Source organism: Octopus bimaculoides, chromosome 16 (assembly GCF_046866305.1).
Source record: "Octopus bimaculoides isolate indiv1 chromosome 16, ASM4686630v1, whole genome shotgun sequence".
NCBI lineage: Eukaryota > Metazoa > Mollusca > Cephalopoda > Octopoda > Octopodidae > Octopus > Octopus bimaculoides.
Genome location: NC_142943.1, coordinates 38,100,378 through 38,122,191, shown reverse-complemented (window position 1 = coordinate 38,122,191; position 21,814 = coordinate 38,100,378). Strand labels below are relative to the sequence as shown.

The 21,814-nt window shown below is 36.0% G+C and overlaps 1 protein-coding gene across 6 annotated transcripts in view; it reads left to right on the top strand.

Moving 5' to 3' along the window:
* Positions 1 to 9,776: 9,776 nt before the first annotated feature.
* The window catches only part of LOC106883901 (coatomer subunit zeta-1), a 69,812-nt gene continuing 57,774 nt past the window's right edge, over positions 9,777 to 21,814 (top strand). For 3 of the 6 annotated variants that reach the window (XM_089364460.1, XM_089364459.1, XM_052974003.2), the window contains exons 1-5: positions 9,777 to 9,871; positions 12,570 to 12,638; positions 14,993 to 15,074; positions 16,987 to 17,078; positions 20,327 to 20,460. In XM_089364460.1, the coding sequence (XP_089220586.1) occupies positions 9,851 to 9,871; positions 12,570 to 12,638; positions 14,993 to 15,074; positions 16,987 to 17,078; positions 20,327 to 20,460 (398 nt within the window). In that variant the 5' untranslated portion in view covers positions 9,777 to 9,850. Of the gene's footprint in view, positions 9,872 to 11,264; positions 11,334 to 12,569; positions 12,639 to 14,992; positions 15,075 to 16,986; positions 17,079 to 20,326; positions 20,461 to 21,814 lie in introns of those variants that run through there. The other 3 variants (XM_089364458.1, XM_089364457.1, XM_089364456.1) reach the window with 1 other exon arrangement.

Sequence of the window (21,814 nt, the reverse complement as noted above, 5' to 3'; positions counted from 1 at the left end):
TAAAAAAAAACAATGAAATGAACGTCTGTAATGTTACTTAGATTTTCCAACAAGCATTTAGTCAAGAATGTGCTTGGATGTGTATATTTGATAAATTTATATTTCTTATTCTTGAAACCCTGTCTAAATTGTAATTCCCTTTATTAAATTCTAGTCAATTGACTTTCTTCCAATTCAAATGATTGTTTTTTAAAAAATATTTATTGCTACTTTTATGCATTTTTTCTATTTACAAATGATATAATTAGAGTGTAAAACATTGAAACATTTTTACAGATTTTCAAAGAGATTATATTGTTTAAGTATTAAACATTAAAATTCAACATTTTGCTTTTGTTATTTCATAATCTATAAGAAACCAGAGTCTTTTACTTAAGCAACTTCTGTACAACTAAATCAGTGAATTTTTTTGATTAAAAATTTTTTTTTTTGTAATGGCAACTTTAGTTTGATGTTCAGAATTAATATCTGTAATGACAGATATTTTATTTTTCAGTTCATATGACAATGTGTATTACTTGATACTTATTCCTAGTATTCCAATACATACATATGTGCACAAACACACACACATATTAGTGTGAGTGTGTGTGTATGTATAAATTTCTTTTTAACTATATATTTCTTTATTTTATATTTTAAAATAGAAAATAAAGAACAGACAACTCTTTGATACAATCAGACGTGTGAATTCACTTGGTCATGGATTTTATATATATATATATATATATATATATATATATATATATATATATATATTCTTTTTCTTTTTGAAACAATAATGCTTTTTTTTTAAATATCAATTTTGGTATCCTTATCTTTGTTTTTTGTTTTTTTTTAAACTCTGTAAAACTATTTAATTTTTCTGTAATGCTACAAATTAAATTAAAATAATATGATAATTGAAATTCTTCGGGAAGCACAGTGTTCTAGAAAGAGAGGTTGCATAAATTTGGTTATTTGAAATTGATATAATTTTTTCTTTTCTGCTTCTCGTTATGAAATTTGCTTTTTGCTGTTTTTGTTTTTTGTTTGATATTAATTATTAATTGATATTGACTTTTACTTTTCATTTTTCTATGGCTTACCTTTATTAATTTTATTGAAATAAATATAATTCCTCTAATAAGCAAATAAATTTTCATTTATATTTCTTTTATTCTTTTACTTGTTTCAGTCTTTGAACCGTGGCCAAGCTGGGCATAGCCACTGCTTTAAACTTCAGTCGAGCATATCGTACTTAAATGTCTAAGGTACTTATAGATACTTAAAAACAGGTAGCACATGAAACAGGTAGAATATTTGGGCTGGATATGGCTGGATTAAACACTAAAGGGTTAAATCTGAAGTACATCATTTTATCAGTCTCTTTCCTGCTGAACTACTAAGTTATGGGAACATAAAGAAAATGACACCAGTTGTCAAACACAAACACACATGCATAAATACAAGCATGCACATATATAAAAACATACACATACACACATACATATGATGAGTTTCCTCACAGTTTCCATCTATCAGATCCATTCACATGACATTGGTTAACCTGGAGCTAGAGTGGGGAAAACAAAGTACTGTCTACTAAATTCACTCTCAAGACATTGATTGATCTGGGGTTAAACTAGAAGATTCTTGCCCAAGGTGCCACACAATGGGACTCAACCTGAAACCACATGATTACCAACTTCTTGACCATGCACCCATGCTTGTGGTAAGATGAAAGAAATCCCTAAGATTAATCATTGAGATACTAAAAGTACTCAGATGAATTTCACATTAGTTGCATGATTTAACTAACTTGATTTTGTAAGAACTTGAAAAATTGTTGCAATTTATAGATCAATGAGAAAGCTAAGGCAGATGAATGGACGATGAGACAAGGATATGTTCTATTTGACAGCTTTCTGGAGTAAACTAATAATACTTTCTACTATAGGTACAAGGACTGAAATTTGGTGGATAGTCAATAACATCGGCCCCAGTGTTTCACTGGTACTTAATTTATCGACTCTGAAAGGATGAAAGGCAAAGTCGACCTTGGCGGAATTTGAACTCAGAACATAACCGCAGACGAGATACCACTAAGCATTTCACCCAGCATGCTAACAATTCTGCCAGCTTGCTGCCTGGAGTAAACTAATAATGGTTTCAGATTTTAGCATAAGGCCAGTGCCTATAGAGGAGAGGTGGAGGTAAATAAATTATATATCCTCATCCCCAGTACTTAACTGGTACTTATTCTATCGAACCTGTAGGATGAAAAAGTTGGCCTCTGTGACATTTGAACTCAAAACGTAAAGTTAGAAAAAATGCTGCTTAGCATTTTGTTTAACATGCTAATGATTCTGTCAGCTCACTGCCTTACAGTAAACTAATTGTTTTGTAAGTAAACTAATTAATTGTGTATCATTTTGTGGGTCATTAAGTGAACAAAACAATTGTTGCTGTTTAACCCTATTTGATCAGAACTATGATAAAAGATGTTCTAGCAGTGATCCCCACATTTTTATTTTCAGAAATGAGCTGCAATTTTAGAATACTTCTGCTGCATCCGAGATGGTACATATACTATACATAAAGACATTATAGATTGCACACACGCCCCAGGGTCACTCAATTGATTGGCCTGAAATCAATCTACACACAACAGCTTCTGGTCTATTGATGTACTCTCTCCTCTCTCTGTCTCTTCTGTCTTTACTCAAGTGGTGTCTATCCCTCGGAGCTGACTACCTCGTGCTATTTCCACCTATTCTCGCCCACACCTCCAGATCCTGCACCAACCACTTTCCAAGAAGGTTAATCCTTCAGAATCTCCACTGTCCATGTTTTTTATAAATTTGTTTTTCCTACAGCGGCCAACAAGAACAAACATCAGTCACCGATCATGGAGAGCCTGTTGAGGCAATGTACAGTCCCGTACTCTTAATCAAACAATAACAAAATTAGAGCAGCCTTATCTAATGTCTCCCCCCCCCCTACTTTTTCGCGAAGACGATCTGACTGCTTTTTCTAGCTGGCTGAATGACCAGATAACAGGGGCATCATTGGCTCGTGAAAGCGCAATTTTCCAATTAGAGATTATCTTAGAATTACCTCCCCTGAATAACTTTCATTTACAGCGCATTTTCCTTAGAATTGCGATAACTTGAAAACAGTATAAGCTACAGAAATCTAGGAACTTAGTTAAAAGTGAGAAATTTTATCACTTCAGATAAATAGATAGCGTGCTAAAATATTTATCATTCAACAATTAAAATAATGAAAATCTTTTTCTTGTTCCCTATGCTGTGTTCTCAGAGATAACGATTAGCTAAAGGGAGATTACTTTTCTTACATACCCAGAAATATTGTATGGGGACATTTTATAGAATTAAAAAAAAAACCCTTTTGAACGGTAAGTAACCCAAAAGGCAAGACCTGTTAGCTTAAGTATTTACTATAGATTTAGAATGCTTGTTTATTTATCACTTTTCATTGTCACCACACATACTTGAACTAAACCCAATACTTTCCAACGGAAATATTACTGACGGCAGAAAAGCTTAATTCGTGGTTAACAATAATAGCAATACCAGAGATTCAATATTCGTAACACGAAAAGTATAAGGTTATTGGTGAATGGCATCACTGTCCAATGTTTGTGACCAAGTTTTCTGATATTAAACGAAAGCATAGACATTCGCTTGTTACACGAGACAAGATTTGGGAATAAAAAATAAATCCTCAAAGTTTTTTTTCCCCCATTTAGTTCTTTTCATTGTAATACGAAGTAAATTACCTTTTGAAACATTACAATTTCGTAACAAATACTCAACATTGGCTAAATTTTATATATATATATATATATATATATATATATATTGTTGGAAAAAGGGTAATCTTTCCTAACATCACAGTACAATAGCTGAATTAGTGTATTCATTGGCGACATTGTTGATATGAAGCCCTTAATAGTTATGAATGATATTCATCAGACTGTAAGTGCTTATGCATGATAAGTTCAACACAAAATGAACTGTTACACGTCAGCCATTTCACATGACGTATAATAAGAAAACAAGAGTCTACACTCAATAGAAAGATAGTCTGAAATGACTGGGGATAATTTGATGTGGTGTTTAGTACTGGGTGTCTGTAGGAGAAGTTGAACTACTGAAACCTTTTGAAACACCTAAATTTTAGAGTGGTGAGCTGTTTCTGATGTGATACCTACTTACAGATAGGTAGATAGGGTACTTCAGTCTTTTAGTCCAACAGATATAATAAAATGTTTCTGGAAGGATATGAAGTGCTCACCTCTTGGCTGGTACCTTCTTGACTCAAGTTACCTGTGTGGACTTTTTAAACACCCTCCTAATTAGCATTAACAACAATACATTGCATAATAATGTAAATACTACAGATTCCATTGTAGAATTACCAGATATTCAAATAGAAATTAAGAAATGAACTGGAGCAAAATAAATGTATTTGTACAAGCTGTTTCATTAACCTAATCTCACTTACTGCATTTAAGATAATAATAATTCTTCGTAATGTAAGGCCAGTGATTTTAGTAGGAGGAGGTTAGTCAATTACATAGACCCTAGTGCTCAACTGGTACTTATTTTATTGACCTTAAAAGGATGAAACGCAAAGTCAGCCTCAGTGGAATTTAAATACAGAAAGTGAATGGCCAGAAAAAAATGCCAGTGAGCAGTTTGTCTGATATACAAACAATTCTGCCATATCTCTACCTTATTTATTATAGGAAAAACAAAGGAAGAAGTACAAAAACGACATGAAGAAGAATTACCCAAGAAAGGACTATACAATCAATTCCAGGTAGCCACAATAGAAGTTTCTGGAAAAAATAGGTGGAATGAGCATGTGTCTCTGCTGTACTTCATCTGCAATAGAGTGGATAAAACTATTGCCCATATCATGAACGAATGCTCTAGACTTGCTCAAAACCACTACAAGTTGTGGTGATACAACCAGGTAGTGAAAGTGCTACATTGGAAACTGTGCATAAAGTTGGGTCTTGAGAGAGGCAAGACATGGTATGAGTACAAACTGCAGAGAGTGGCAGAGTCAGAGATTAGCAAAATCTTCTGGAATTTCTCAATCCATACAGATCAGGTGCTAGAGCATAACAGACCAGAGCTAGTGATGGTGTACAAGGTGCACCACATATACTATATAGTTGATGTTGCACAAATTGTCAAGAAGGAAGGCGAAAAGATAGATAGATAGATACAACCTTCTTAAGTACGAAATAGCCTGGCTATGGAAAATGAAGAAGGTGAAGATAGTGCCAATTATTGTTGGGTCCTTCGGAACAGTATCAGAAGGCATCAAGAGGAATATAAAGGAAATTGGAATGGAGTGCCCAGTAGAACAGTTATAAAAGATTTGCCTCCTTGGCATGGCCAAAATAATCAGGAAAGTATTAGATAACTGAATAGAATGATACCATAGGCTGCAAGTAGTAAGCCTGCTACACATGCAAGACTCCAGGAACCCCAACAAAACCTGTGATAAAGAGAAAATAATAATAATAATAATTCTTTCTATGAAAGGCACAAAGCCTGAAATTTGGGGGTAGGGGACTAGTCGATTACATTGACCCCAGTGTTTCACTGGTACTTAATTTATTGACCCTGAAAGGATGGAAGGCAACGTCAACCCTGGCAGAATTTGAACTCGGCATGTTAAAAAACAGATGAAATGTCACAAAGTATTTTACCCAGTGTTCTAATGATTCTGCCAGCTTGCTGCCTTCAATAATAATAATAATAATAATAACAGTAATAATAGTTTCAAATTTTGCCACAAGGGCAGCAATTTTGGGGGAGAGGATGAGTTGATTACATCAACCCCAGTGTTTAACTGGTACTTATTTTATTGACCTCAGAAGAATGAAAGGCAAAGTTGACCTTGGCAGAATTTGAACTCAGAATGTGGCAATGGTTGAAATACTGCTAAGCATTTTGTCCAGTGTGCTAATGATTCTGGCAGCTTGCCACCTTGATAATAAACCTTTCTACTATAGGCACAAGACCTGAAATTTGTGGGAGGGGACTAGTTGATTACATTGACCCCAGTGTTTCACTGGTACTTAATTTATAGACCCTGAAAGGATGAAAGGCAAAGGTGACCTTGGCAGAATTTGAACTCAGAACGTAGTAACAGGCGAAATGCAGCTAAGCATTTCGTCCAGCGTGCTAATAATTCTGCCTGTTCACTCCCTGTCACCTTGATAATAATAATCTTTTCTACTCTAGGCACAAGGCCCGAAATTTTGAGGGAGGTGCCAGTCGATTAGATTGACTCCAGATGGTCATAGCAAGAATCTTTAATTGGGAGTTGTCTTTAGATTTTAGTATTTACATCAGATTGTATATTTAGACAATCGTCTTTTCATTATAACTTCTCTTGGTAATGAAGCTGAAACAAAAAAAAAATGAAAATGAAGAAAAGAAAACCCATAAATGCCTCAAAATATTTAGTTTTATCTCACAACATTCTAAGCGTAGGATTTGAACTTACAATGTCACCTTTGCATTTCATTTCACTTGGCTCACTACAATAAGCATCAGTAATATACTGGGCTCAAATGATCTATTCACTCTGTTTGACCAAAGACATGCTTCCTGCTTAGTTTTGAGAATTTAGCATTCAAACTTTTTCTAGATTTGTCAACAACAATAAATGTTTTACATGGTCTGTTTTAGTGTTTGCTGTTGGTGAGTTCAAATACCTTAACTCATTACCTACCAGTGATCTCATATGAGATCACTTAAAAATTACAAATTTCGTAATTATCTGTCAATATTTACACATATCTAACCTTTTTGCTATATCTACTAGATATATTTCTCTGATATTCAAATGAGGTTTGCTAATTTTTCACCCAATATCTCGCTTATTTCTATTCAAAATGTTATTTTGAAATGTTATTTTGATCATTCCAGCGTGTTTCTATGGCTATTTTATGCTAGAAATCTAAGTTCCATAAAAAAAATTCCAGTTAATAGAATTATGGAGGTAATAGGTTAAGAATCCTCTTTTTTGAAGGTCACAAATAGTACTTCTAAGATATCAGAGCTGATGATAAAATGTCCCATATAAAAAATATTGGCCTTATGCTTGGATAAAAGAAATTATTGCTACACTCATTTCTAAAAGAAAGTGGTGTTGGCTCTATACAAACCCAATTTTACCTTTGGGGACAGGTGGCCCCTATTACTCTGAACTCTGTCCAGTATGGGAGATCCTACTAGGTGTTTGTTCTTGGTTGGCAAGGCTCTCAGGGACATTGAGGCACATAAGCCATTACACAACAATAAGGACTGGGCCTTGTTGTGGACACTAACCTTTACGCTTACTCCTTCCATCTCAGACAGTCAACTCTTGGGAATATCTTCACAGCCCATGTTTTTCCTGCCGTTGTGTTCATGAACATTAACTACATCGAACTGGGAGGATTTATGAAGGCCATGGGCGCAGATACTTTTCCAAAACCAAATCGCAGGAAAAAAAAAATGAAACCATAATATAATTAATGAAAATTAAAGGGAATTAACAATTTTGGTTTGCAAATCGAACCAAAACGAACTATTCAATAGAGTTTCATTCAATTTTTGGAGTCGACTCGATATTTTTTTTCCTGGAGTTAATATAATCGTCCACTGTCTTCCCTAAGCTTAAAATCCTCCTTTGTACAGCGAAGAATAAACGGTATAATGCTAAATAAAATACATAACTGCATTTAATTACGTCCCTTTACATCCTAAGTTCAAATCCTGCCAGACTTGATTTTTGCTTTTTATCCTTTTAGGGTCGATAAAATAAATACCCGTGAAGTGGTGAGGGCAACTCTACACTCATCTCCCTACAAAATTTCTTACCTTAAGCCGAAGTTACAGATTAACAAGCGTTGATATTGTAATGTATATTGATTTTATTTTCCCCACAGTTCGGACACCTACATATTTTCGTTGATATGAGAACATATATATACAGGTATATAATTTTGGATATGATACCTGGCACTACAAAACATCCTGATGTTAATCCTAATATCAACTACAGGAGAAGAGGAAAGTAGCAACAACAAAAAAATGAAAACAAAACAAGAAAAATCAAACAAACAAACAAACTGGACATTTTGTAATAATAAAGAATCGTCTCTAAATCAAAAGAGAGGAAATGTCAAGGGAATCTAGATTATGATTCCTCGATAGCAAAAGAAAAAAAAAAAATCTATCGCTTCTGTTGGCATTACATTTTAAGTAGCAATAAATATGAGCGCTTGGACTCATTCGTTAAAGGATTTTCGTTTCTTTTTCTTTCATTCAAATGTCAAGATCTTTATCATGAAGACATAACGATAATCATCTACTAAAACCAATTAATAAATTTCATAGGATATACATTTTTAAAGCAAATACCATTTATTCTGCGGCAGAGAGCTTCATCTTCTCCATCTTTCTCGTCAGAATCGTAGCAATCATTTGTTTGTATGTATGTGTGTGTGTGTGTGTGTGTGTATGTGTGTGTGTGTGTGTGCGTGTGTATGTGTGTGTTGGAATGCATCTCCCACCCTTCCTGGGAATGCCGCGTGTGTCTGTTTAGATTATCTACGAATGAAATTTTGATGAAGTTCTAATAGATTTGTACAATAGATCTTGCGTCAGTTTGGACAATGTGTATTCTAGCTGTTCTGATAAAAGCGACCACCTACCCACTTAATTTATAGTAAATACTTGAGTGTTCCATAAATGCTTCTATGACCCTTAGCGTAATTCACACGAATCGATGTCTCGACTAGAACTAGCAGCCGAACCTTCCCCCAAATTAAGTGTCACTTTTTTAAATAAAGACATGTTAGATAATTTAGTGCTAGATAACCAAAAAAAAAAACACAAAAAAAACGGGTAGTCATGGCTGCAATTCCATTGATTACAGCTCTTTGTAATCTAGGTTGTTATTCTAAAGCTAAAGAGCGACGATGATGTAATTGTCAGGTAGAATTTGTATAACAGCTTGTAGGAAAACCACAGTGGGTGACAAAGGGGAGATATTAACGTTTGTGTTTACGTATGAAATTAATCTGATGGAAAGGAGTCAGTTTAAATGAAGAAGTTACGCACTAGAATACGACCAGATAAACAAAATATATAAAAGAGAAGTGTGTAGGATAATGAAAGGCTGAGAGTACTAACGGAATATTACAGACTCTGTAATAACATCGACAGCTATTTAAATCGAAATTAAAACATGCACCAATATGTAGCAGTAATATTTGTTTAAAACAGAGAAATGAAAAATATATTTTGGAGTGTAATGGGGCTGTTTCAGTTTATGAAAACGCGCGATGCTCCACACTTTCATTTAAAGGGAATAAATGTAAACATTTTGTTGGAAGTAAGCAGACAGGCGGAAGTTGAGAGAAACCGGATGTTGACGTAAACATTGTAGCGTCGGACTATGAAAAATTATTAAAAGATTTTAATAAAGAAGATTAATATTAAAATAATTTCAGTCTATAATATGATTAATCAAACATAATAGATTTACAATGTCCTCAGTTATATGGTAGGGAATATAAGTGAATATTATCATTGAATGGAATATAATTTATAAAATTTAAGTTATACAATTTTTTTACAACAATAAAAAAAATTGTTTTTTTTAATTTCTGAAACTTGATTTAGTAATAAAATAATATTACATCTTATTAAGAAAATAAAATATTTATTTTTTGTAGTATATCTTTAATTTTAATTACAGTCTAATCAGGAAATTGTTTAACCTTATTTACTGCGTTTCTGCAGCAGAAGTTAAATTCCACGTAAACATGGTCGACTCTTCAATTCTTGTAAGTTCTATATATATATAAATATACGTTTATATTTATGTGTATATTCACATATATATGTATTTATATGTTGATTATGTCTTAAAAGAAACACTTTCACTATTAGTATTGTTGTTATTTTAGGTGTTTTAATTTTAGTATGATTAATATTTTGTTTGTTGTTTATTCTGCCGAAACGGTTCGTTCTTACGAAAAGACTAAGGAAAGATAGGTACTACTAAAGCAGCGCGGATCCGAACGCGCAGTCGCGCGTCCGCGCTAGCTAGTCTTCAGTGGTCGATCCTAACCCTAACCCTAGTGTGCAAATGAATACGTGTTTAGGGTTAGGGTTAGGATCGACCACTCACGACTAGCTAGCGCGGACGCGCGACTGCGCGTTCGGGTCCGCGCTGCTTTAGTAGTACCGGAAAGATATTTCCAAATATTTTGATAGTCACAAAGAATAAGAAATATTTATAACTTTATCAGCGTTTAATAAGTACTCCTAAATAACAATTCTAAAGCAAAGCAATAATAATAAATGATAGAAATGTTTTAAATATTCTTCTAACGAAGGCGTGCCTGTCTGAACCGTATCAAATTTATTCGTTAGACAAATAACTTAATCAAATCTTCGCGCTTTCATATCTGTGATCTTACGTTATAACTTGGGACTGAAACTAGAGAATTATATAATATTTGTTACACTCACACCTTCGGTGGAGTTTTGACTTAGTTGTTCTTCGATAATGGGTGAATTAAAGGAAACGGCTTTGGTAAGTTGTCGAAACTTCCTTGAGAGGTGTAAAAGTAGATAATTAATTATGTGTCACCGATTATGTTTGTGGGACTCATTAATCTGACAGTTGGTGGTCATTTCCTAAGGAAATACATTGATAAGTTCCTGTTTAATCCTAAGTCGGCTCTGATTGAGCAATCACAGCCGTTCCAGGCGTGGCCACGTGGATTATTTTCTGGGTTTTGTCAACCTTGAGCAACGATATCTAATATGTATCACGCTTTTTTTTTCACAAGGAGATGCAACTTGTATTTCGATTACATTGGGACTCGTCTGTTCGACACAGAGAAGTAATATTCTTAGGTAAATGATGCCCATCTCATGGCACATGTGCCAACAGTGACAGGCTGCGATTTATTTTGGGTTACACGCGATGGACTGTAGGAGAAATAAAGAAAAAAAGCTTCCCTCCAATCATCATCATCGTTTAATGTCCACTTTCCATGCTAGCATGGGTTGGACGGTTTGACTGAGGACTGGCAAGCCAGAAGGCTGCACCAGGCTCCAATCTGATCTGACAAGGTTTCTGTAGCTGGATGCCCTTCCTAACGCCAACCACTCCGAGGGTGTAATGGGTGCTTTTTACGTGCCACCGGCACGAGGGCCAGTCAGGCAGTACTGGCATCGACCATGCTCAAATGGTGCTTTTTACATGCCACCAGCATGGTCGACTCTTCAATTCTTCAATTATGCTTATTGCATAAAGTACTTGGGTGCACTACAGCTCACCAGGAATAAGTAAAAGACGAAGACAAAGTAGCAATAAGTAAAAAAAGACAACAATAATAGCCAAAAGCACATGCACAGTGCACTTAAATGAACACAAAAGAAGACAATAGGCGCAGGTGTGGCTGTGTGGTAAAAAGTTTGCGTCCAAACCACATGGCTCTGTGTTCAGTTCCAGTGCATGGCACCTTGGGCAGCAGGTGTCTTCTAGTATAGCCCTGAGGTGATCAAATCCTTGTGAGTGGATTTGGTCGACGGAAACAGAAAGAAGTCCACCGCGTGTGTGTGTATTTATATATTAAGTTAGAAAACATAGATCTAATGGATACAAATTAATTTATTAATTAATTAACATTAAATTAATTTGTACCCATTAGATTTCTCTGTTTTCTAACTTAATAATAATAATATTTGATATTTTATATAATATATTCATTGATGAAATATCTCTTCAAAATACAATATATTAAACCAGTGTATCTTGGATAAAAACATCCCTGTAAGAGGTCTTAATATCCTCATTGTGTGTGTGTGTGTCTCTCTCTCTCTATATATATATAGCCATGGAAAGCTCTAGCTTAATGACTGACAAGGGAGACAAGCCCCCTTCAGCAGGGAGTTTGCCTCCCTTGTCAATCGTTCAGATAGTACTTTCTGTGGCTATTGAGTTGTTTTGACTCTTATTTCTAGCAATACTGGTGCTGATTAGTGCCCTTTGTCACTTTAGTGACATCTGTATATATATATATATATATATACGCTTATTGCATATATGTATTTCTGTGTGTCTATCTTTGTATCTGTGTTCACTGCCACTACTTGACAACCGGTGCTGGTGTGTTTATGTCCCCATATCGCAGCAGTTTGGCAAACGAGAGTGAAAGAATGAGTACTGGAGCTGATAAGTTTGACTAAAATTCTTCAAGGCAGTGTCCCAGCATGACTGCAGTCCAATGACTGAAACAAGGGAAAGATAGAATATAAAAAGGTTCACCCAAAGAGTGTTGACATTAAATGTATGACATCATAGCATTCTTTGGAAGTGTTCTTTTATAGACGCCAATAATGTACCAAAGTACCACTATCCAAATTTATAGGGAATGTAATTAGATAGCATGTCCTTCTGAAACAGTTTTGTAAGTGAAGTGAAATACTGTATTGAGTGATTGGTAATTCTTTGAAATATTGTTGCAGGAACCCACTTTGCAGACTATCAAAGCCATCGTTATCCTGGATAATGATGGTTGTCGTCTTGTAGCAAAAGTAAGTGACTTTCATATTTCTTATTCTTATTAACAATCTATGTAATGATCAAATGGATAGCCTATGTATGGCAGCTTGAAGTTGACTGCTCACATCATCTTAATCATCATTTACCAATCCACGACAGAATTTCCAGGGATCCACAGACAAATCACCTGTCACAGTGTTTAACATTTTCATCATCATCATCATCATCGTTTAACGTCCGCTTTCCATGCTAGCATGGGTTGGACGATTTGACTGAGGACTGGTGAAACCGGATGGCAACACCAGGCTCCAGTCTGATTTGGCAGAGTTTCTACAGCTGGATGCCCTTCCTAACGCCAACCACTCAGAGAGTGTAGTGGGTGCTTTTACGTGTCACCCGCACGAAAACGGCCACGCTCGAAATGGTGTCTTTTATGTGCCACCCGCACAAGCCAGTCCAGGGGCACTGGCAACGATCTCGCTCGAAAATCCTACAGGAGCCAGTCAGGCGGTACTGGCAACGGCCACGCTCAAAATGGTGCATCTCATGTGCCACCCGCACAAGAACCAGTCCAGGGGCACTGGCAACGATCTTACTTGGCTTGCCGGGTCTTCTCACGCACAGCCCATTTCCAAAGGTCTCGGTCCGTAGTCATCGCCTCGGTGAGGCCCAATGTACGAAGGTCTTGCCTCACCACCTCAGCCCAGGTCTTCCTGGGCCTACCTCTTCCACGGGTTCCCTCAACTGTTTGGTCCTGTCAATATGTGTTTAGATATTTACATAGTTTTATTGTTTTACATTATCTGATGCTTGATTGAATTTTTTTCTATATTTAATTTTTTTCGGGTTAATTTCGTTGATTTTATACTGAAGTGGTCCATGAAAATATTTATAAATCAAAGTGGTAAAATGCTGTGATTGGAGGAAGTCTATCCAATTCATTGCAAACATGGAAAAAGCGGATGTAAAATGATTGTCTCTTAATTCCTATGTCTACTGACCTATATATATATATACACACGCACGCATACATATTGAAGGCTCTATTTTCCATGTTTACATGGGTAGAATGAATGTTGTTATCCGACAGCCAGACAGGAACAAACGGAGTTATCTACCTTGCATAACGGAGTGTCGTTATTACCGTTGTACATTACTCGACCTTTTATCCGGCTTCCAAAAGCCCTGGAATACGGTGCACTATAATGCTATATTCTGTATTGAGTTAACAGACCCTGTTTTTGAAGTTGGTTAATTTGCATACAATGTGTTAAAGTATTTTTGTTCTTTTTTTTTTTTTTGAAATGGATTGATAAAGATTAAACATACACAACTTTAGAAGTCTATTAATGTGTACTTCTGTTAAATAGAACTATGTTCTTCACTTTTCTTTGTTTAATTTTCGTCTTGTAAACATTATGCTATATACATGGTGCATTATACTATATTTTAAGAAATTTAAATGAATCATCATCGTCATCATCATCATCGTTTAACGTCCGCTTTCCATGCTAGCATGGGTTGGACGACTTGACTGAGGACTGGTGAAACCGGATGGCAACACCAGGCTCCAATCTAAATTTGGCAGAGTTTCTACAGCTGGATGCCCTTCCTAACACCAACCACTCAGAGAGTGTAGTAGGTGCTTTTATGTGTCACCTGCACGAAGGCCAGTCAGGCGATACTGGCAACGGCCACGCTCGAAATGGTGTCTTTTATGTGCCACCCGCACAAGCCAGTCCATTGGCACTGGCAACGATCTCGCTCGAAAATCCTACGGAAGCCAGTCAGGCGGTACTGGCAACGGCCACGCTCAATAGATATCAAGCAACCTGTGCTTTAATAACGTGTCAATTTGATTTTGTTAAATGCAATTTAGTTCTTTATTTTTCATATTTAAATATATATATATATTTCTTTATTTTTATATCTAAATATGTATTTAAATTGTCTCCTGAAAACTTTGAATATGTGTGGACTGATGATCAAAAGCATTCCAACTGTGATCATCCCATACTTTTGTCTCAAATAATGTGTATCTAGGATAGCATTATTGAATATGATTGAAGGAGATTTGGCTGCAGTTGTAAAAGTTTTAGCGACCATTTAGAAACTCTTTCATTTACTTACATTTATGTTTGTAGTGTACATCTATAACAAATATCTCAACCAAAACTACTAGTTTCTTTCACCTTAGATGCATCATGTGGGGGGAAATGCCAATAAATATATTTGTTTTTATAGTGAAGGGCATAATTTGATTAAGGTATCTTGCCTCTCTGTCAGATTTCCATTTGATTCTTTGGTGTCATGCAAAATAGTCTTTAATTTTTCTTGATGTTTCTAAAGTATTTTTGTTATTGTTTTGTTTCGTTGTTATTTCCAGTATTATGATAAAACTTTCACGACTGTGAAGGAACAGAAAGATTTTGAAAAGAATCTCTTCAACAAGACATACCGAGCAAACGGTAAGCTATGTTTTAAAGTAATATTTAATGCTTGATCATTTCATTGGAAATTAATTGCATGATTATATATAAAATACTATATATAACATACAAGCTGAAAGTTGGTGTGTCAGTGGATCAAAGAAGTGGAGCAGTATTTTTGTGTAAATCAGTGTATTATTGGTGAAAAGTGTTTATGAAATGATAGAAGTACATTTATCCTCACTGATACTAAGAAGAATACAGGTATACAAATGCAATGAGATGTTATTGAATGAAGAGAATGTGTATAAGAGACAGGAGTAGAGAGGTCTACTCACAAGTAGACCAAAACAAGGACTGGATATTGAGGTTAACAATATGTTTATAATTATAGGCAATTGCTTGGTTGAGAGAATTCTTGAATGTAGTAGGGCCACAGAAATGCTGAAAATACTTCCTGGGAGTTCATAACCATCACATGATGGATGCCAAGTTAAGGGTACACACAAATGATACACAGAAAATGGTTTATTAGCTTATATCTGTTTTAATAAATGCTTTGTTCATGTTTTGTATTGTATTTTCCACATCAGTGTTGAATTTTAGGTCGGGTGTTTTAGTCTTGAGTAAATGTGTTCAGAGAATGATGTGAAATTGGATAAATTAGCTGAAATTGTGGTGTATTTTTTCCCACTGATATCTTTAAAAAAAACATATAAAGACTTCAAAGACATACTCAAAACGACATAAACACACATACACACACTGACACACACACACACACACACACACACACGTTATTTTTCTAGATTTTTAACTAAAAATGGATTTAACCGTTGTGTTGTAAATGCTATTTATTACCCTATCAATGTTACAGTAAGTCATCGTTCAAACAATGACGACCCTCTTCATTGCTTTTAGTTATGAATCCACTTTCAGGAATCTAAAATTTTTCCTGAGATTCGAGATATAAGGGGAGGTAACTGTGCGTTTACTGATGTTAGCAGACATTTGGTGTATTTTTGCATGGTCGAGGCAGCAGAAAGTGTCTCTTGCTGGTCATGACGCAAGAGAGAGGAGTTAAGCTGGAGGCCAGGAGGAGAAAATGAGTAGCGATTTGGCTGTCACTGTTTACCCATCAATAGGAAGATGTTACAGTTTAGGGTCGAAACTCATCGTTGGATGAGTCAGATGACATCAGTTCCTTGTGGGCAAAGCTATCTTCACCAAAGGTGAATGAAAGAGGGCTGACCAAAGACCTGTTAGTGGGTTTGGAAGATAGAAACTAAAAGAAGCCTATCATGTTCACACTCACACACATATCTGTATATGTATGTATATATGTTGGCGTTAGGAAGGGCATCCAGCTGTAGAAACTCTGCCAAATCAAATTGGAGCCTGGTGTAGCCATCTGGTTTCACCAGTGCTCAGTCAAATCGTCCAACCCATTCTAGCATGGAAAGCGGACGTTAAACGATGATGATGATGATATGTGTGTGAGTATGTGTATATTTGCGTCTGTTTTGAAAGTGGGTTTCAGTAACTGATGCGGAACTGGAATGAGAGATAGAAATGGTTGGTGATAAGGTCTCAAGGTGAGCCCTGAGAGCAGCTCATTCCACCTCCAGTCACCGAAACCCATTCTCCGTGTAATAGTCACAAATGAGTTATCACATTCACACTAACAACGTCGTTCATGTTCAGGATTCTGTGAAAATGTATCTGACCATGGGGAAGTATTACTTTACTTGGAAACAGGTGAGGGTTAGTGACAGGCAGGGAAAGCATCCAACTGTAGAAAATCTGCTTCACTAAACTTCATCCAACCCATGCAAGCATAGAAAAGTAGATGTTAAAATGATGGCAATATTATACATACACTCCTTCTTGTAATGTCCTGTTTCATGCCAAATTTTTCACAACTTTTTATTTCATTTATTTCTGTTTTCAGCCGAAATTATCATGCTTGAAGGTTTGACCTGTGTGTATAAAAGTAATGTTGACCTCTACTTTTATGTGATTGGAAGTTCACAGGAAAACGAGGTGGGTGCCATTTGAGCCTTTGACAGTTCTTATCTTAAAATGTCTTAACTTTCATTTGCATTTGTTAGCAACATTTTTCATTTATGTTTTCCTTCAGACCATGTAGCATTTTCAGTCTCACCTATATCACTGGTATTGGTTGTTGAACAGTTCTGAGTTCAAATTCCGCCGAGGTCGACTTTTTATCCTATCCTTTCGGGGTGGTGGGGGGTCGATAAAATAAGTACCAGTTGAATACTGGGGCCAATGTAATCGACTTATTTGCTGGCTTTATGCCAAAATTTGAAACCAATATTATTGTAGTTATTTTGACAATATGGGAGAGAACTCTTGATATGGTTTGTCCTTACATTTTCATCAGCAAAGCAGTGTATTTGCCAAAGTTGGGATGGAGGTATCACTAACTTATTGTGTACATTGATTGGTGTAGGAAACTAGAATTGCTTAGGGAATAGTGCTGCATCGTGGGGCAAAACATTGAAGGTCATAATTACCAAATGAACTGAATTTAAATACACATGTCCTCTTATGAAATCTCTATGGTCCATGGATGGCACCATAATCCGTGGCCTATGCCAGAGGTGTAACTAGCCTACTTACATGTACCTTTCCTTCATTGGATACTAAACTCTGCTTGTGAAGACCTGTTGAGGCAAGTGAAATTGAAATCGAAATCAAATTTGATGACTGGCATCTATGCTAGTGGAGCGCTAAGAGCACCATCTGAGCATGATCGTTGCCAGAGCAGCTGATTAGCTTCCGTACCGGTGGCACGTAAGAAAGCACATTCGAGCGTGATTGTTACCATCGTCGCGGCATGTAAAAAACACCATCTGAGCATGGCTGTTGCCAGTACCGCCTGACTGGCACTTGTACTGGAGGCACATAAAAGCACCCACTACACTCTGATGGTTGGCATTAGGAAGGGCATCCAGTTGTAGAAACTCTGCCAGATCAGATTGGAGCCTGGTGTAGCCATCTGGTTCACCAGTCCTCAGTCAAACCGTCCAACCCATGCCAGCGTGGAAAGCGGACATTAAATAATGATGATGATGATGAATAGTCAGTCATCAATAAGCATCTTTTGGAAGGATCTGTTAGTAATTAAATTGACATTTTAATATATCCACATATTAACATAATAGGTGTAAATGTGGCTGTGTGGTAAGAAGTTTACTTCCCAACCACACAGTTCCGGGTTCAGTCTCACCTTGGGCAAGTGTCTTTGAGTCAACCAAAGCCTTGTAAGTGAATTTGGTTGATGGAAACTGTAAGGAGTCCATTGTGTATGTGTGTATATGTGTTTGTCCCCCACATACAGTCTATCTTTTACTCTGAGTGAAAGGCCCTGTATCACCAGCAGAGGTAAGAGCTCTCTGAACTTTGCCCAGGCTATTTTTATTCTAGCAGCTACACTTTCAGCACACCCTCCCCCGCTACTGATTTGGTCACCTAGGTAATGGAGATGTATGTATATATATATATATATATATATATATATATTTGTGTGTGTGTGTATATATGCATATATATGTATATGTATATATACATGTATGTATGTATATATATATATATATATATATATATATATATATATATATATATATATATATATATATATATATATATATACTTTCTTTTTTGTAATGTTCCAGCCTGCACCAGGAAATCCATATGTGAAACCAGCTATCTTGGTTGAAGGAACAATTCTGAAGGTAGTAGACAAGTTTGTCTACCTGGGCAGCACACTCAGCCATTCTTGCTCCCTGGATGAGGAAATATCTTGCAGGTTGCAGAGAGCAACTAATTCCTTCCGATCTCTTCAGTTTCATGTCTGGTCCCAGCATGGTATAGCAAGGCAAACAAAAGTTGCTGTGTACCGTGCATGTGTACTGACATCACTCCTCTACTCATGTGAGACATGGACTCTGTACAAACGTCAAGTAAGGGTCCTTGAACGCTTTCATCAGAGATGTCTCAGACACATTCTCAATGTTGGCTGGATCTCAAAAATTCCAGACACACAGGTCCTGAGGACAGCCGATATCTTGAGTATTGAGGCACCGGTTATATTGGACTGGACACCTTATTAGAATGAAGGATAGCAGGATTCCTAAGCAGATGCTATATGGAGAACTTGTGAATGGAAGGAGACTCCGGCAGAAACCAAGGCTGCGATTTAAGGACTGTGTCAAGTCCTCATGAAAGGCCTGTGATATGCAGGACACTGACTGGGAGAACAATGCCTCATCGCCACAGATATATATATATATATATATATGTGTGTGTGTGTGTGTGAGTAAAAATAAATACAAAAAAGGGGTTTTGTATGATCGTGTATAGAGGAATATATTATTTTATTTAAAAGAATTCCAACTCTGTCTGTTTTTTATGTTTTATTTATACTCTTGTAAAATTAATGTGGGATATAGAATATGGAATATATAATATATAATATAAAATATAAAAATGGATGGTACAATGAAATGAAGTATTGAATGTCTTATTGAATATATGGAATATGTCTTATTGAATATATGAAATATTGAGTGTTCAATATAAAGGATTAAATATATAAAGGCGAATACGTATTTTCTATACCTTGTAGTATTTCATCATGGCCGGTATGACAGAGAGAGAGAGAGAGGTTAAAATGTCCATTCTTTTTTAGTTTTGATTATTGTAAACATACCATATGACATAATTTAATTTGAAAATGGTTCAGTGAGTTTAAGTTAAAAAAAAAAATGTCGTTGAATATCAGCAACAATTATTTTATTGTTATAATTGAAAGCACACTCACTAAGAAGCATTCATTTATGGAAATAATGTGATGTTAAAGCATTCAAGTAGTTCAGGTTGAAAATCCGTGAACGAATCAAGGGTTGGCAATAGTTATCTCCCATTGAAAGTATAAGCGTGTTGCTTCAACTTCAAACGAATTCGTTATTTACTAATTGAATTTGTGTGTGTGATGTAAGCTCATTTTAAAAGAATTTACATGTAAAATTTATCATATTCTAAAAATGCTTCTATTGGAATTATTTAAAAACGGCTTTTCATGACAACAATAACCACCTCCGCCTTGGCTTATTTTCATTTACTTAGTTAATTTCTTTTTAATAATTGGTTATATTTGCTTCCTTATTAAATATAAGGAAGCAAATTAAAAATAAAATAAATATAAGGAAGCAAATTTAAACCTTATATAATGTTTCCATGTCTTCTGTTTCTTGTTTTATTTTCAGTTAATACTCGCAAGTGTACTAAATGCTTTATACGATGCTGTGAACCAGATGTTACGAAAGAATGTCGAACGGAGAGCTCTCTTAGAAAACCTTGATGCTGTCTTTTTAGCGATTGATGAAATATGTGATGATGGGTATGTATAAATGGCAATATACTAATAAGACAAAAAACCCATTAGGATTCTTATTCAGGGGCCTTATATTCGTGAATATGAAGATATGAGTCTCGTCCATTAATAATTGAAGTACTTGCTATAAAATTTTCTAACAAAACACCTTTTCTTGCTTGCATGAGTTTAACGGAATTTGTTGAGGCAGATTTTCTATGGCCAGATACCCTTCCTATCATCAACCGTCACCCGTTTCCAAGCAAAGTAATATTTCCCTGTGGCCAAACATAAAACAAAATGGTTTATATGATAGTGATGCTTATTTGCAACCATCGGAGGATGCCAAGACAGGAGTACACGCAACATGCACAAACCACACACTCACGCATACATACATGCATGGGTAGGATGGTTGATAGGAGCTGGCCAGGTAGAAGACTACCCCAGGCTACTGGATGTCCTTCCTAATGCCAACCACCCAGCAGAGTGGACTCAGTGCTCTTTATGTGGCATTTTTACTTGCTTCAGTCATTTGACTGCAGCCATGCTGGAGCACCTCTTTGAACGGTTTTAGTTGAACAAATCGACCCCAGGGATTGTTTTTTTTTTAAAACTTAGTATTTATTTTATCGGGCTCTTTTGCCCAACTGCTAAGTTATGGGGACGTAAACACACCAACACCAGTTATCAAGTGGTGATGGTTGGAGGGATAGACACAAAGACACACACACATCATAAACGATGATGATGATAGACAGACTAATATAAATATTGTTATCATTTTAACATCTACTTTTCTTTTCTTGCATGGGTTAGACAAAATGAGTTGAAGCAGATTTTTTTATTTTGCCCAGACGTCCTCACCCCTCACTTGTTTCAAAGCATGTTATTACTTCTTATGAATGGATATATTTCCATGGGAGATTAGAAACAAATGGCACTTCTTGATCATTGCTCCAAATTGCTTTCCAGACCATCACAGAATCGCCACCCTATTTCATTGTTGGCTACAATCTTTTCATGTGAAATTCTTGATCACAGAGTCTCCAGACCCACACTTGACCACTGCCAGAAAACACAGCATATCTGGACTCATGAGAGAATATGACAGTGTCCCAAAATGCTAGTGGCCTCTCCACCATCTCACTAGCCCAATCTTATCTCCACTTGATATTGGCTTCCTGATGCTGCTCTTCTATAGTAGCCAAGTTTGTGTGGATACTTCACAGCTATTCTGGGACTGACATCAACATTTTCTGCCATGTCAGAGGCCTTGCAACGAGGATTATCCTCCACACTTCACTTAACAAAGTGAAGGGTCCTGTCAGAGGACCCTGGTCGACCTAGGTGAGATGATGTGTACACCTTCCCCTCTGGT